We start from the raw sequence: 17,326 nt of genomic DNA, 5'->3' as shown, positions 1-17,326 counted from the left end.
GGACACAACAGGCAGCTATCCACTGGGATATTTTTGTCACTGAGATCCATTGTCTTGAGTAAACACCTTCAGTCTATTAAAATCACATTCAACTGTCATTCTGAACCTGCTGAGGTAGTAGCTGAATCATTTCTTGGTGCTGGTTGAGGTAGCCACATACAGCTTCATGAGCCAGGGAAACAAGGGATAGACTGTGCCCCCCTGAATCACTATTGTCATTGCCATATTGTCAGTAGTAGTCTGCCGGTTGGGAAAGAATGTCCCTGCTTGCAGCTTTCTGACCAGTCCTGTGTTTTTAAAGATGCAAGCACATCTTCCCTGACCAGTCCACAGTAATATTGGTGAAGTATCTCTGGTGATCCACCAAAGCTTGCATATCCATAGAAAAATAGATCTTTCTTTTGATGTACTCTGTGCCAATGTAGGATATGTGTACCATCTATCACCCCACCAGAATTTGGGAACCCCATTTGCTGCTAATTTATCCACTGTGTCCTGCACATTGTTAAGAGTCACAGTTCTGTGTAGTAGGAGATAATTAATAGCCCACATGACAACAACCACCACTGTAGATTTTCCAACTCCAAAATGTTTTCCAACTGACCAGTAGTAATCCAGTGTTGCACACTTCCAGAGTGCAAGCACCACTCGCTTCTCCACTGTCAATGGAACTTTCATTTTGGTATCCCTGTTCTACAGGGCTATGGTGGGCTCAGCACATAGATCCAAAGCTGTGATCTTTCACATCTGCAGTTTGTCATCCCACACCTGAATTATGATGCAAACCCATCAGTCAGTGTTAATTTCTCAGGCCCAGAAGTGACACTCCACTGTCAGCAGTGGCTCCATGAACTCCATCAACAATCTTGAATTGTTGTTTGCTGTGTCCCTGAGCAAACTGTTTTTGCAGTACTTCTTGTGGGTCTGTAAATACAGGAGAATTGTGTGTCCTGTATTTCCAGTGTTTGAGAGAATAGTGCAGACCTCTGTGGGACTCAATGTGTCTGTCAAAGATAATGGACACCAAAAAGTGCTGAGTGTGTTTGTGGGAAAATTTTTTAAAAGCACAAAAATTCTGGGATATGGATAGCATGGAATAAGTTGCATGCTGGAAACTTAACTCTTAGCTCCCAGAGATCTTTGGGCAAGTCATTTCTGTCCCAGAACACATTGCAAACATTTCCTAAAAGGCACCGTGTCGGATGATGGCACATGGTACATTGATACCTAGCTGTGATGAACTGCATTGTGCATTGACACAAGAACTCCTGGTGAGTACACGCAATGCCAACACAAGGAGCGAATTATGCACGAGTGATATACAAATTTTGACAGCTGAATGCCGATATAACTTGCATCAACAAAATTTGTAGTGTAGATGTAGTGTAGTGTGGCCGATAGATATACACATTTATTTAAGCAGTTATCATAGAATCATAGAATACCAGGGTTGGAAGGGACTTCAGGAGGTCATCTAGTCTAAACCCCTGCTCAAAGCAGGACCAATCCCCAACTAAATCATCCCAGCCAGGGCTTTGTCAACCCTGACCTTAAAAACTTCTAAGGAAGGAGATTCCACCACCTCCCTTGGTAACGCATTCCAGTGTTTCACCACCCTCCTAGTGAAAAAGTTTTTCCTAATATCCAACCTAAACCTCCCCCACTGCAACTTGAGACCATTACTCCTTGTTCTGTCATCTGCTACCACTGAGAACAGTCTAGATCCATCCTCTTTGGAAACTGCTTTCAGGTAGTTGAAAGCAGCTATCAAATCCCCCCTCATTCTTCTCTTCCGCAGACTAAACAATCCCAGTTCCCACAGCCTCTCCTCATAAGTCATGTGTTCCAGTCCCCTAATCATTTTTGTTGCCCTCCGCTGGACGCTTTCCAGTTTTTCCACATCCTTCTTGTAGTGTGGGGCCCAAAACTAGAGACAGTACTCCAGATGAGGCCTCACCAATATCGAATAGAGGGGAACGATTACGTTCCCTCGATCTGCTGGCAATGCCCCTACCTATACATCCCAAAATGCCATTGACCTTCTTGGCAACAACGGCACACTGTTGACTCATATCCAGCTTCTCGTCCACTGTAACCCGTAGGTCCTTTTCTGCACAGCTGCTGCCTAGCCATTCGGTCCCTAGTCTGTAGCGGTGCATGGGATTCTTCTGTCCTAAGTGCGGGACTCTGCACTTGTCCTTGCTGAACCTCATCAGATTTCTTTTGGCCCAATCCTCTAATTTGTCTAGGTCCCTCTATATCCTATCCCTACCCTCCAGCGTATCTACCTCTCCTTCCAGTTTCGTGTTATCTGCAAACTTGCTGAAGGTGCAATCCACACCATCCTTCAGATCATTTATGAAGATATTGAACAAAACCGGCCCCGGGACCAACCCTTGGGGCACTCCACTTGATCCCAGCTGCCAACTAGACATGGAGCCATTGATCACTACCCGTTGAGCCTGACAATCTAGCCAACTTTCTATCCACCTTATAGTCCATTCATCCAGCCCATACTTCTTTAACTGGCTGGCAAGAATTCTGTGAGAGACGGTGTCAAAAGCTTTGCGAGAGTCAAGGAACACCACGTCCACTGCTTTCCCCTCATCCACAGAGCCAGTTATCTCGCATTAGAAGGCAATTAGATTAGTCAGGCATGACTTGCCCTTGGTGAATCCATGCTGACTGTTCCTGATCACTTTCCTCTCCTCTAAGTGCTTCAGAATTGATTCCTTGAGGACCTGCTCCATGATTTTTCCAGGGACTGAGGTGAGGCTGACTGGCCTGTAGTTCCCAGGATCCGCCTTCCTCCCTTTTTTAAAGATGGGCACTACATTAGCCTTTTTCCAGTCGTCCGGGAGTTCCCCTGATCGCCATGAGTTTTCAAAGATAATGGCCAATGGCTCTGCAATCACATCCGCCAACTCCTTTAGCACTCTCGGATGCAGCGCATCCGGCCCCTTGGACTTGTGCTAATCCAGCTTTTCTAAATAGTCCTGAACCACTTCTTTCTCCACAGAGGGCTGTTCACCTCCTCCCCATGCTGTGCTGCCCAGTGCAGTAGTCAGGGAGCTGACCTTGTTTGGGAAGACAGAGGCAAAAAAAGCATTGAGTACATTAGCTTTTTCCACATCCTCTGTCACTAGGTTGCCTCCTTCATTTAGTAAGGGGCCCACACTTTCCTTGACTTTCTTCTTGTTGCTAACATACCTGAAGAAACCCTTCTTGTTACTCTTAACATCTCTTGCTAGCTGCAACTCCAGGTGTGATTTGGCCTTCCTGCATGCCCGAGCAATATTTTTATACTCTTCCCTGGTCATTTGTCCAATCTTCCACTTCTTGTAAGCTTCTTTTTTGTGTTTAAGATCAGCAAGGCTTTCACTGTTAAGCCAAGCTGGTCGCCTGCCATATTTACTATTCTTTCTACACATTGTCCCTGTAACCTCAATAAGGATTCTTTAAAATACAGCCAGCTCTCCTGGACTCCTTTCCTCCTCATGTTATTCTCCCAAGGGATCCTGCCGATCAGTTCCCTGAGGGAGTCAAAGTCTGCTTTTCTGAAGTCCAGGTCCGTACTCTGCTGCTCTCCTTTCTTCTCTGTGTCAGAATCCTGAACTCGACCATCTCATGGTCACTGCCTCCCAGGTTCCCATCCACTTTAGCTTCCCCAACTAATTCTTCCCGGTTTGTGAGCAGCAGGTCAAGAAGAGCTCTGCCCCTCGTTGGTTCCTCCAACACTTGCACCAGGAAATTGTCCCCTACACTTTCCAAAAACTTTCTGGATTGTCTGTGCATTGCTGTATTGCTCTCCCAGCAGATATCAGGGTGATTGAAGTCTCCCATGAGAACCAGGGTCTGTGATCTAGTAACTTCCATGAGTTGCTGGAAGAAAGCCTCGTCCACCTCATCCCCCTGGTCCGGTGGTCTATAGCAGACTCCCACTACGACATCACCCTTGTTGCTCACACTTCTCAACTTAATCCAGAGACTCTCAGGTTTTTCTGCAGTTTCATACTTGAGCTCTGAGCAGTCATACTGCTCCCTTACATACAGTGCAACTGCCCCACCTATTCTGCCCGGCCTGACCTTCCTGAACAGTTTATATCCATCCATAACAGTACTCCAGTCGTGTGAGTTATCCCACCAAGTCTCTGTTATTCCAATCACATCATAATTCCTTGACTGTGCCAGGACTTCCCGTTCTCCCTTCTTGTTTCCCAGGCTTCTTGCATTTGTGCATAGGCACTTGAGATAAGTCACTGATCGTCCCCCTTTCTCAGTATGAGGCAGGAGCCCTCCCCTCTCGCACACTCCTGCTCGTGTTTCCTCCCGGTATTCCACTTCCCCACTTACCTCAGAGCTTTGGTTTCCTTCCCCCGGTGAACCTAGTTTAAAGCCCTCCTCATTAGGTTAACCAGCCTGCTTGCGAAGATGCTCTTCCCTCTCTCCATTAGATGGAGCCCGTCTCTGCCTAGCACTTCTCCTTCTTGGAACACCATCCCATGGTCAAAGAATCCAAAGCCTTCTCTCCGACACCACCTATGTAGCCATTCGTTGACTTCCACGATTCGACAGCCTCTACCCGGGCCTTTTCCTTCCACAGGGAGGATGGATGAGAAGACCACTTGCGCCTCAAACTCCTTTATCCTTCTTCCCAGAGCCATGTAGTCTGCAGTGATCTGCTCAAGGTCATTCTTGGCAGTATCATTGGTGCCCACGTGGAGAAGCAGGAAGGGGTAGAGATCCGAGGGCTTGATGAGTCTCGGCAATCTCTCCATCACATCGTGAATCCTAGCTCCTGGCAAGCAGCAGACTTCTCGGTTTTCCCGGTCGAGACGGCAGATAGATGACTCAGTCCCCCTGAGGAGAGAGTCCCCGACCACCACCACCCACCTCCTTCTCTTGGAAGTGGTGGTCGTGGAACCCCCAACCTTAGGACAGTGCATCCCATGCCTTCCAATCGGCGGAGTCTCCTTCTGTTCCCTTCCCTCAGATGTATCATCTAGTCCACTCTCCGCATTAGTACCTGTGGAGAGAACATGAAAACGGTTGCTTACCTGTATCTGCATTGCTGGTACATGGACGCTCCCCTTTCTTCTTCTGCAGGTCACATGCTGCCAAATTTCTTCACCGTCCTCCTGTCCCCGAAGTGCAGCCTGCTCTGAATCTTCAGAACGTTGTGTTCGTAGAAGCGTATCCTGACGTCTGTCCAGGAAATCTTCGGTTTCTGTTATGCAACGCAGGGTCGATACCTTGTATAGCTTAACATATATTTATTCAGATTTTTATGTTTTAAATCTTTTTATTATGTTAGAAAATGGTGAATGACACATTTCTTGTTTACTAGATGCTGATTAAATTTTTACTCAAAATTTCTGTCACTCTGCTTTTGGATGGAAATTGGAATTCAATTTAAAATGAACAAAAACATGATTTCCAAATTTTTTTATTAGTTAACTATCTTAAGTGTATTGAATACAAAAAAAAAAGCAAGTTTATCAGAACTTGCTTTGCATTGAAAACTAACTGCTTTATTAAACAAAGTATTATCTTTAGTTAGTGAACTGAACTAATTGTTTCTGGTCATCATGCCCTTCCATATTTTTGAACTAGTTGATCTCATCCTCTTGCACCTAGTTTATATTCATAGATTAGAAGAGGGAAACAAATTTTCCTGCTTTTTCAACTTCCAGTTGTTTTCTCAACTTTGAACTGATCTAGTTGAAAAACTGAAAAGAAAGATAGTACCGGTATTATCTCTGCACCTGTGGAAGAGGATACTGCTGTCAAAGCCGATTTAACACTTCAGCAAACTCTGTTTCCAGGTGCTTAGCCAGTGACTTCCACCAGTTCTGTGGTCTGACTTTCTTTAAAACTTCAGCAGCACAAATATACCGTGTCAATGTTATTTTTTAATTTAATTTACATTATTTTAAGTTAAGGTATTAATATAGGTTGGCATATTTTCAGATTTCAAATAGGTTTATTTTTCAAATAAAGAAATCTTATTTAAATTAAACAATCAATTTTGAAAAAATGGTTAATTTTTATCCACGTTGTGTGGATGTGGATGTGTGAGATTGCTGTCTTTGCTTCCTCTCTTAAGCAGGATAGGCTTTTAACCAAAATTATCCTCTTTCACAATAGTGGCATTGTGGATTTTTGGCCATCTAATAGTCTTCTTCAGCAACTCCGAATTTTCATTCAAATTTTCTGATTTCAGATACAGTCCGAGAAACAACAGCAGCACAACAAGCTCTACTGGTCGCTAAAAACATTGATTTGTTTCCAACAAATCAAGAGCGCTTTTCTGAAGGGAACATAGATGTGTGGTGGATTGTTCATGATGGTGGCATGCTGATGTTGCTTCCTTTCCTGCTTCGACAGCACAAGGTACAGTATATGACTCAAAAAGGGAAATCTTGTCTTAGAAAATGAGTAGGAATGACTTTTCTTTCACTAAGCATTACATAAAATTACTAAATAAATTCTTATATACTTTTTTACTTAGCTGTTTAAAGGATTGTGAACAGAAGGGGAAAAATTATTTCTACGTTTGTCATATAAAATGCCTTTTCCCTTACATAGGTGTGGAGAAAATGCAAAATGCGTATCTTTACTGTTGCCCAAATGGATGACAACAGTATTCAAATGAAAAAGGACCTTCAGATATTTTTGTATCATCTTCGACTTAATGCTGAGGTGGAGGTTGTTGAAATGGTAAGCTCCTGTATATTTTACCTGTTACCTGAAAACCTTGAACTAAACTTGGAAGTTCTTCCTCAGACTCCTGGAATTTCTTTTGCCTAATGACATTTGGAGGGTAAACTAGGTAAGAGATCGTAGTATTTGGCCTAAAATGGCAGGAAAAGCCAAATTTAATGTTCCTACAGCAATGTTAACCACATAATGCAACCTATATATTTTATGGTGTATTTTTTACAAAATATGCAGTCATAGGTCACACATAGGTCAAATACTGCACATATGCAATATGGTTGAGTTAAGGTTCCATATTGTACCTTAACACGTGTGTTTTCTGACTGTGATTTTAACTGGGCAACCTTAATATTGCATTACCATAAATTTTTGTATTTCATTTCCTAGTTACTTTAAAAGAGTGGAGAGAAAAAATTCCCTGTTGTTGTTTTATAAATATAAATTACACACAGAAAACTATATTAAAAATACTCAAAACTAAGGAAAGAGAGAATTCATGTTGCCTGCAATCTCAGTTTGACCCCCTTGTATGTATGCTTTATGATACAGGTTTTAAATACATGATCACAAATTATTTTTTCCATAAGACCCCGCCTCATTCAGTGCACAAGATGGAAAATATTCACTGAATGAGCAGCTATTCAAAATTTTGTTTTATCCATAGAGTTTAATGTGTGACCCCCGTTTTGTTCACTGTACACTATTTAAACCCTACTATGAATACAGAATTATGAATTTCCTCATAGTCTTTTCTTTGGCACTGATTAGAATAAGTATTGAAGTGCTTCAGCAACATTAATTAATTTTCATAATACCCCATGAGACTGGGGCTATTATTCCCATTTATAAACTCAGGCACAAAGAAATTAAGGCAAACATTGTCAAAAGTGTCCACTAATTTTGGGTCCCCAATCTGAGATGATTATGGCCTCATTTTTAAGTGATTTTAGTATTGTACAGCACTTTATATGTTCAAAGCACAGCTCCAATTGACTTGAGCTGTAGGTGTGAATGTCCAGAGCTTCTGCAAATCAGGCCCCAGATACCTCATGTTGGGCTAAAAAAAGAGGAACACACAATTAGTGACACCTGTGAAAAGTTTGGTCGACATAACTTGCCTAGTATAGGAATTCACTGGCAGAGATGAGGATTTGAAACCAGTTCTCCAGGGCAGCATTCAGTTGCCTTAGCCATAAGACCATTATTTCTCTTCCTGTAATCCCCTGCCTCATTGACTACACACCTTCCAATTTCTGCAACAAATGAGGCAGGAGAACAAACAAAGAACAATAGTCTGTGATCACTACGCACACAGGGGGCTGAATTACATTTGCACTGTCATAGTGAGGAAGGAGACGTGCTGTAGTGCTCTGTATTAGAGTTTCTTAAGGGCTGATGGCTTCATGCCCAGACATATTGAATTTCTTTAAGCCAGGGAGAAGGTGACAAAGATGGGTATATCTAAGGCCAAGTCATCATCCACCATGATGGGACAGACTGTTCTAGCCAACAGGAGATGGTAGAAAGTTGTGGATGCTGCTATGAGAGAGCTTGTGATGAGCAAGGAATCCAAAAATAAGTTCTAAATGTCTCCTTTCCCAGCCAGTCCCATTCTGCCCCCCAACTCTGGCTTACAGTCTCCACATCCAATCTCAGTCTTTCCACCCCTATTCTCAGTCTTTCCACCCCTACTCTCAGTCTCCTCACTAGGATCCATGTCCTAATTCCCTTACACCTTCCCATCCTAGGCTCCTTGTCCCTGTCTCCTTCCAAGCCAATCTCCCTCTTCTCCATTTCCTTCTCAGTCCCAATCTACTACCTCCACCTCCCTCTCCCTCTTGTCCCTTCTGCATTCAGTCAGGCAGCTTCCTCCTCCACACTACCTGGGCCCAGCAAAGGAGCAATGAGGGCATAAGAGAGATTGTCTCCCTGCTATCAGTTACAGTGCTCAATGGAGAGCAGGAGCAGGAATTGCAGGAAGTCCTTCTCAGCCTCTGAATCTCTGGGATGGAGCATGTTCAGTCCCTCTGTGGCAATGGTGCATGTGCAGTCCAATAAGAACATAGGAGCTGTGAGGGATGGAGCATGCCTAATTCAGAAGGGATTTTCTGGTAATCTAGCTGCCAAATTCTAAGAGCATGAGATTTTTCAAAGGTTTATAACTTGGCCAAATTTGGGGAGATTTTCACAGGAATGGAAAAAGGCACATCCCTGATGACAGGGTGACATATATGCCAAATTTCAAGCCCTTGCTCCAAAGCATAGAAGAGCTAGAGCTTTTCAATGAAATGGTTGTAAGAATTTTCTTAACACAAACAAAATGTATTTGGCTACCTATGCCAACCTATCACAAATAAAATAAAATCAGACAAAAACATTGACTAAAAGATTCACTGCCAACAAAAGATTCTCCTAGCTCTTAGTTTTAAATTCCCACTCAATATCCATGTTTTCTTGATCAAGGGTCTCTAACAATATTTTTTTTAAATAAGCTGTCATTTTACCCTCCCTCTTCGTCTCGCCCCCGCCCCACCTGCTGGTGGTATTTACCATCCGCTCCAAAAGTGTCTCCAAAATATTTTCCCATTGATTTTCACCAACATATAGGGGCATGGACCTAATTCAGAGGTGTCAGCTTCTCCATCACTTCAGTGAGCAATGCCAGTGGAAAGTCAAGCAGAGAAGACTCCATTTTTCCCTACTAGGCGGAGTCAGAAATTGCTATGTGTGGTTCCAAGCTATTTTATCCACAAAATAATTTGAAGATTTCTTGAAGCAAAAATGCGCAATCCTGTCCTCTAAAGTAAGCAAACCCTGATTAAGCCAAGTGCTTTACCACCTGAAACTGCTTCTCTAGTTGGAATTTTGAAGCTGCTTTGGTGGAGGTGAAGAAACAGAGCCACAGCAAAACTTTGCAAAAATTCTCTACGTTGCTATTGGTCAAAGTGTCAGCAGGACTTCCAACACCAGCAGTTTACCCATCTTCCTTCTTGGTTCATGAGTTGCAGGTCTCCAGCGAGGATGAAGCTGAAGAGATGATACTTAAGAGCCACTCTCTGGTTACTCAAGGATAAAAAATTATTGGAATGTCTTAGAGGCCTCATTAGTACAGTGCCTCTCAGCAAAACAGTATTCATTCTGTGCACTTTCTGAAACCTAGTAGGATGCCTCAGCCTCTGAGACTATGCAATTAAAACAGCTCCTTCATTCCAGGGGGGAGAGGTTCCCCTGGATGTGGCATGACATGGTTGCCATCTCCACACATTCCCAATCCAACCCAAGCATAAGATCCAGAGTGAGCCAAAAAACAGAAACAAGGAGTCTGGTGGCACCTTAAAAACTAACAGATTTATTTGGGCATAAGCTTTCGTGGGTAAAAAACCACTTTTTCAGATGTATGGAGTGAAAATTACAGATGCAGGAATTATATACTGACACCTGAAAAGAAGGGAGTTACCTCACAAGTGGAGAACCAGTGTTGACAGGGCCAATTCAATCAGGGTGGATGTAGTCTACTCCCTGTAATAGATGAGGAAGTGTCAATTCCAGGAGAGGCAAAGCTGCTTTTGTAATGAGCCAGCCACTCCCTGTTCCTATTCAAGCCCAAATTAATGGTGTTAAATTTGCAAATGAATTTTAGTTCTGCTGTTTCTCTTTGAAGTCTGTTTCTGAAGTGTTTTTGTTCAAGTGTCAATACTTTCAAATCTGTTATAGAATGTCCAGGAAGATTGAAGTGTTCTCCTACTGGCTTTTGTATGTTACCATTTAAAAGACTAAATGGACACAAATCGGACATCAGGAATGGTAACATACAAAAGATTCCAGAAGATGCTCTGAGCCCTCCAAATATGAATTTTCTTGGGGTCTCTTCCCCTACTCACCTCCTCAGCGGGCCTGTTGAAATCCCTGGACAGCCTGTGGGCACCAACTCAATGGGGTTCTCATCTTCATGTTTCATGTTTAGACATTCCTCAGGCTCCACAACAACCACCAGCATCACAACTCCAAATAAATCCTCCTCCTTCCTGGGGGACGCAGTGATGCCATCACCACCTTCCTATGCAGATGATTTTAGGTTGTTCTGGGACAGAATTGGAGAATCTTTTCAACCTTTCACTGAAGAGTACAAGAATCCCAGCACTTTCTCATGGACTTTCTTCATACCACCCCCTCAAGCCAAGATTGCACTGCCTGTTAACCAGGCACTCTTCTCACTAGCCCGTAATATATGGTAGACCCCTGCCACTTTTGCACCTACCTGCAAATGGGCAGACAAAAATATTACATACCAGCCAAGGAACTGTAATATTTTTTCTCTTATCCCATTCCCAACTCCTTGGTAGTGGATACAGCTAACGAGATAAACCACCAAGCTCGCTCAAGATCCACACCTTCTGATAAAGGAGGATGTTATTCTTCCACTACTCTCCATTTTGAGGTGGCAGATTATCAAGCCCTGATGGCAAAATATGGTTTTAACAGTTCTATTTCAAACCCATGGAACCTCCTCCAAGGAGGCCCAGACTCCAAAAGAGAGTACCACCTCAAACGGCAACCTCCTTACCCAGGTCCCCTTCCAAATGACTGTTTTGACAATTTGGTCAAGGGCCACAAACAATCCCCTTCTGTGGATTTGCTGACCAAACCAGTCTTCCACTTCCCCTTTAGGGACCACATGTCACAATTTTACCTTCTTGGGAGCTTATCACCACTGACAGGTGGATTTTAAAGGTGGAGGCTACGGGATATTCTATCCATTTCTATGCTATGCCTCTCTCCCATCCCCATCCCTCTCATGAGAATCTTTTAAAGCAGGAGGTTCAATCCCTACAGCAGTTGGAGATGATAGTTGGTTCCCCCAGAATTTGTGGGAAGAGGGTTTTATTCCAAATCGTTCTGGTTCCCAAAAGAACATGGTTAGAGGCTGATCATAGACCTCTGGAACCTGAATACTTACATCCTTTCACAGCACTTCAGGATGGTGACTTTGACTTCCATAAACCCAGCCCTGAATCAAGGGGTTGGTTTATTGCCCTCAGCCACCAACACACGTATTTTCACAGTGCTGTGCACCCTTCCTTCAACTTTCTCTGCACTTCTTCATTGGCTCAGAACGCTATTAATACCTGTGTTTCCCTTCAGACTCTCCCAGCCCCATGGGTCTTTACAACAGTCTTCTCAGTAGTGGCAACTCACCTGTGTCAAGACAGTATTAAAGTCTTCCCCATCTGGACAACTGGCTTCTGAAGGGGCACTCTGCTTTAGAGGTCCAGTCTACAGCCAACAAGGCTCTAATGCTGTTCCAATTCCAGGGCCTTCGTATCAACCTGAAAAGTCCACATTAACACCTGTTCAATGGATAGACTTCACTACCACAGGGCGGATTCTCTGCTATATCCAGTCTGGTCACTACCCTCCAGCTGAGTCTCCAGATGACAGTAAGGACCTGACTTCAACTCCTAGTTCCCATGTTGGCCTCAACATTTGTCACATCACATGCAAAACTAAATCTCCAATGCCTTCAGGCCTGGCTCAGAACCATTTACACATCAAACAAGCACAGTCTTAGTGAGAAAGTTTCCATACCCTCACGGGTGCTGGACTTCCTCAGGTGGTGGCAAGACCCCTTGCAGATCTGTCTGGGAGAACCATTCTCATACCTGCCACGAACATGAATCATCATGATGATGTGGGGAGCCCACTTGCAAAGATCTACTGCATAGGAAAGATGGTCTCCACAGGAAATATTGCTTTACATCAATGTTTTAGAGCTACAGCCGATTTGTTTTGCATGTCAGGACTAAACATTTAGGGACACCATGTCAGAGTAATGATAGATCACAGTACAACGATGTACTATGTAAATCAACAAGGGGGAGCAAGATCCCAGTCCTTATATACGGAATCTCTAAAGCTACAGAACTAGTGCATTGCCTGCCATATAGAGATTTCCACTGTTTACCTATTGGGTATCCAGAATACGGTGGCAGATGCCCTAAGCAGAAACTTCCACCAGGACCACAAGTGGTTGCTCAACAACCTGATATTTCACATTTGCGGAGTTTGGGGCCTCCCCACAGTGGATCTCTTTGCCAACCAGACCAATCCAAATTCCACATCTTTTGCTCCGAAGGGGCACTATGTCACAACTTTTTAGGAGATGCCGTACTACTCCTCTATCCTTGCCCCCTCCTCTACGCCTTCTCTTCAACAATGCTAATCCTCAGGACATTAATCAAACTGAGGTAGAAGCAGGTAAGGGTCACCTTAATAGTGCCTTCTTGGACAAGACAAGTGTATTATTCAGCTCTTCACCTTTTTGTAGAGATACCTCACCGTCTTACCCTGAAATTGAACCTCCTAACACAGAACTTGGGCATCATGAGCCACCCCAACCTTGTATCACTGATCCTCAAGGCCTCGATGTTCTCAACCTTAGAGGTGGACTATTCATCTGAAGTACAGTCCGTAGTACTAAATAGTAGAAGGTCACCTGCCACGTGAAAGGCTTAACTGCAGAAGTGGAAATGCCTCCTGTCCTGGTGTTCCTGTCAATCTATAGACTCTCCTGAAGCTTCTGTCTCCAGGATGCTTCTGTCTCCAGGATGCTTGATTACCTGCTTGAATTAAAAACACAGGACTACCTATGAGTTCTGTCATGATATACCTGGCAGCTATTATGGCCTTTAATTTGCCTATTGAGGGCCTCTTATTTTCGGGTCATGCTACCACTGCCAGATTCCTTAGGGGTTTATCTAATCTGTTCCCTCATATTGGGACCCCACATCTTCTTGAAACCTTAATTTAGTTCTCAGTACCTTAAGGAAACCTCCTTTGGAACCTATGGCAGGCAGATTTGTTCCCCCATCTTTCCTGTAAGACCTTTTCCCTGATAGCTGTCACCTTGGCTAGAAGGGTGGGAGGGCTCACAGCTCTCATGGCTGATCCATCTTACACTGCCTTCTATCATGTTGAGATCACACTATACCCACATCCTTGGTTTATGCCATATCAGGCAAGATAACTGTCTGCCAATGTTCTTCCCCAAGCTTCACTCCTCCACAGAAGTGACATGCCTTCACACTTCAGATGCTCACAGGGCATTTCCAGATTTCCCCTAGACTGTTCATATCCTTTTCTGAATGAATGAAAGGACAATTGATCTCTTCTCAAAGATTATCAAAGTGGGTGGCATCATAGCCTGAAACAAGATTGCTGTGGTACAGCTTCCCCTCAGAGTGGCAGCATACTCCACTAAGACTCAGTCCATTTCTATTACCCTCATCAAAGACATCCTTATCTCTGAAATTTTCAGGGTCGCAATTTGGTCCTCAGTTCACATGTTCTCAAAACATTACAATATTCTTTGTGTGCCAAGATAGACACAACTTTTGCTGATGCTGTCCTCTGCACCATCTTGGATCTGCCTCCTGAGCACCCCCTTCCATGTTGAGTTACTGCTTGGGAGTCTGTGGTTGAGCACCCATAGGAACATATACTCAAAGAAGAAGAAGAGGTTATTTACCTTTCAGGAACTTGACTTCTTCAAGATATTTTCTCTCCAGGGGTGCTCCCCACCCTCTTTCCCCTCTGGCTTTGTAGTTGACAAGGAACTGGAATGGTGGCGGGTCCACTTCTCCCCATATTTCCTCACTCCAAAGCATGAGGCCGTATAGAATCATAGGGTTAGAAGGGACTGCAAAGGTCATCTAGTCTAATCCCTGTGTAGTGTAGCATGCAGGCGCAGACCTGCAGACACTGCTAACTCAAATCTCTGGCTGAGAGTGCAAGGATATGCTCATATCCTATGGTAGCACACCCATAGGGCCAACACTTCTCAAAGAACTCAAGTTACTGAAAGGTAAGTAACCTCTCCTCTGAGTTTCCAGTTTGAGAGGGGACTTTAAAGGCAAAGAGAATTAGGATCCTACTCCAGTGAAGTATATGCATAACTTTAAGCACATTCGTAATCCCATTGATTTCGGTGAGATTACTTATGTTCTTAGAGTTACCCTTTGCTTAAATGCTTTTCTGAATCAAGGCCTAGGAGAGGCTTCAAGAGATCCATGAAAACACTAGCTTCAAAAGCCATTTCAGTGAGGGAGTCGAGGTTGTGGGTATTGAAGCCAGGACTGAGTGATTCATTTGACCCATGATGCCATGAAGGATATGTGTTACACTTGCTTGGGGTGCCCAGGATGATGAGTCCCCTTGTTACCCTTCTGCTTCAGCAAAAGTGAGAATAACTTGTGCTTAACTGACACCTCCAGTCTGTCACCCAAACAATCTCCTCAGGGCTCTACTAACCCCTTGCTTTGCCGTGCAGGTCAGTAATAGGTGCACCCCGGTTCCCAAGCCCCTCTGAAAGCATCCCCCTGTAGTTTCCAGCCCTTGTCACTGGATACTCACAGAAATTACCAGGTAAGATATTCCTGAAGGAACAGTCTGCACACAGCTTGACTGGTACTTCTCAGGATCAGTAACATATAACATCATAGCACTGAGATATATGTATAGTGAAACAATCGTAAATTTATTATCAAAGATTAAGATTTAAGAGATAGTGAGTAAGGATAATAAGTGGAAACAGAAATGGTTACATATAATACTGACGTATAACGTGCTTCTTATAGATTAAACTTAACTTTAACAGGCTACCCATCTGCCTAAAAGCAGTCTTATCTCACCTAAAGCTTTCTTGCAGCATTTCCAACCAGGACCAGTTGGGATCTCATTTTCATGAATGTAATCACATTGCTTGATTACTTCTTTGAGTTCAGGATAACAGGGTGCTGTCCCTGTCCCCCAGTTACAGAACAACAAACCTTCGAAGTGCACCCCAAGACAAAGCTTTTTCCCCCTGCTGTCCTCTTCCTGTTAAATCTCATCTGCATTTAACTAAGACTAGTCTTTGTGACTGAGACAAATACTTGATTTACATGTCCACAGATAGATGGATAAACAGCTCTGGTCTGGCAGAGTCATCTTGTAGTCCATGTTGGTTTGTGTTTTTTGTGAAATTTTCAGATTTGGTAATGTATTTACAGTAATGGAGAAGAAATTGCTGTCTTCTGTCATTTACTAATTTCAATCTAAATGCAGGTGATCCTTTCAAAACCACGTTAAAACCATTTCTTTCAGAGATTCATTTTGAGTAGTGATTTACCTCATGAGTTCTTTAGAACTGCTACACATATATTTGCAAAATATTACCTTCTGAGAACTTCTTTGTGCTTCTTATTTGCCAGAATGCCAGTTTTCTGCTTTGTATTTTGTTGTGTGTGAAATAACTATTTCTGGTATTCTGTGATTCTAATGTACTTTCAGTTTGATTAATGCCATGACTTCTTCCAGTCATAACAACCTCAGTTAGAATATTTTACTAATTTGTAAGAGCATATTTTAAATAGATATGTTTGTTTATTTTGTTCTCATTAGGAATGTTATCTCTATTTTGTTATATTATATAGTTTCACTTAATTTTTGTTCAATGTCTCAAGACACAAAGGACCATATTCTTTATTAAAGTCTTGCCTCTTTACTCTTCTTTGGTGCATAAAAGGACTGCAAATTGTGTGGAATCAGTCCCCCAGAAAATACCCCTAGTGTTAGCTTGTTCCCTAGGCAGTGTAGAGTTTGGGTCAGTTCTGCACTACGACCACTCCCCTCAAGCCCTCCCACCATTGGATGCATGCTAGAGGTGCAGTTACAAGCCTGTGCATTAGAAGGTTGGGGCCAGAATACAGGAGGTGCAAAGATGGTTTAAAAGGTGGCCTTTAGCCCATCCTCATTCCTGCAGTCTGTATAAGAACAGAGCAATGGAAAGTCTTGTATCTTAAATTTTTCTGATATGATACAGTGTCTAGTGGCATGTTTTTGCAGGAGTATTTTAATACAGTGTAGACTTGAAAATTAGAATTCCAAAGCATTGAAAACAGACGATATTTACCAAATATAGGCTTGGAAATACTGTTAGGATATAAATTAACACAAATTAAAGCAAACCCCAAGATGTTACCCAAATGACGGGGGGGGGGGGGGTGTTGTAAATGAGATTTTTCTCCTTTTAATGATGGCATACTTATTTTGCAGTTTGAAAATGATATTTCAGCATTCACATATGAGAAGACTCTTATGATGGAGCAGAGATCTCAGATGTTAAAACAGATGCAGCTGTCTAAGAATGAAAGGGAAAGAGAGGTAAACAATTTAACTTGACTATAAATTTTATGAAAACCAAGTATAAGCAAGTGGAAATGGTAATGCTAGGCCATGATGTCTAACAATTGCATAACAAGTAAATAAAATAAAACCTCTTTTATTATGAATTATGTACTGGTTTATCAGTTGTAAGAGAATATTTGATTTACTTTATCTTTTTGTGTAATGAGTCATTAATATTAGCTCTAAACAATACTGAAATACTAGAATTACTACAGTTCCAGAATAACTATAGCAGTAGATTGGCGTTTAAAATACTCTACTAAAAGCATCTGTGTTTGCATGCTTGTCATCAAACATATCTATTTTCCTGGGTTTGAAGGATTTTAAAAATTTAAACTATATTATTTTGAGTTAAATAGATGATGCAACCTTATATTTTTCA

The 17,326-nt window shown here is 42.7% G+C and overlaps 1 protein-coding gene across 2 annotated transcripts in view; it reads left to right on the top strand.

Annotated features, from left to right (window-relative positions):
* SLC12A7 (solute carrier family 12 member 7) overlaps positions 1-17,326 on the top strand; it is a 310,242-nt gene that overhangs the window by 272,174 nt on the left and 20,742 nt on the right. For both annotated transcript variants that reach the window (XM_037893370.2, XM_043540293.1), the window contains exons 19-21: positions 6,224-6,393; positions 6,589-6,720; positions 16,813-16,920. In XM_037893370.2, coding sequence (XP_037749298.1) covers positions 6,224-6,393; positions 6,589-6,720; positions 16,813-16,920 — 410 coding nt within the window. The remainder of the gene's footprint in view (positions 1-6,223; positions 6,394-6,588; positions 6,721-16,812; positions 16,921-17,326) is intronic.

The sequence above is a fragment of the Chelonia mydas genome, chromosome 2 (genome assembly GCF_015237465.2).
Source record: "Chelonia mydas isolate rCheMyd1 chromosome 2, rCheMyd1.pri.v2, whole genome shotgun sequence".
Classification (NCBI taxonomy): domain Eukaryota; kingdom Metazoa; phylum Chordata; order Testudines; family Cheloniidae; genus Chelonia; species Chelonia mydas.
This window is presented reverse-complemented; position numbering and strand designations above follow the sequence as displayed.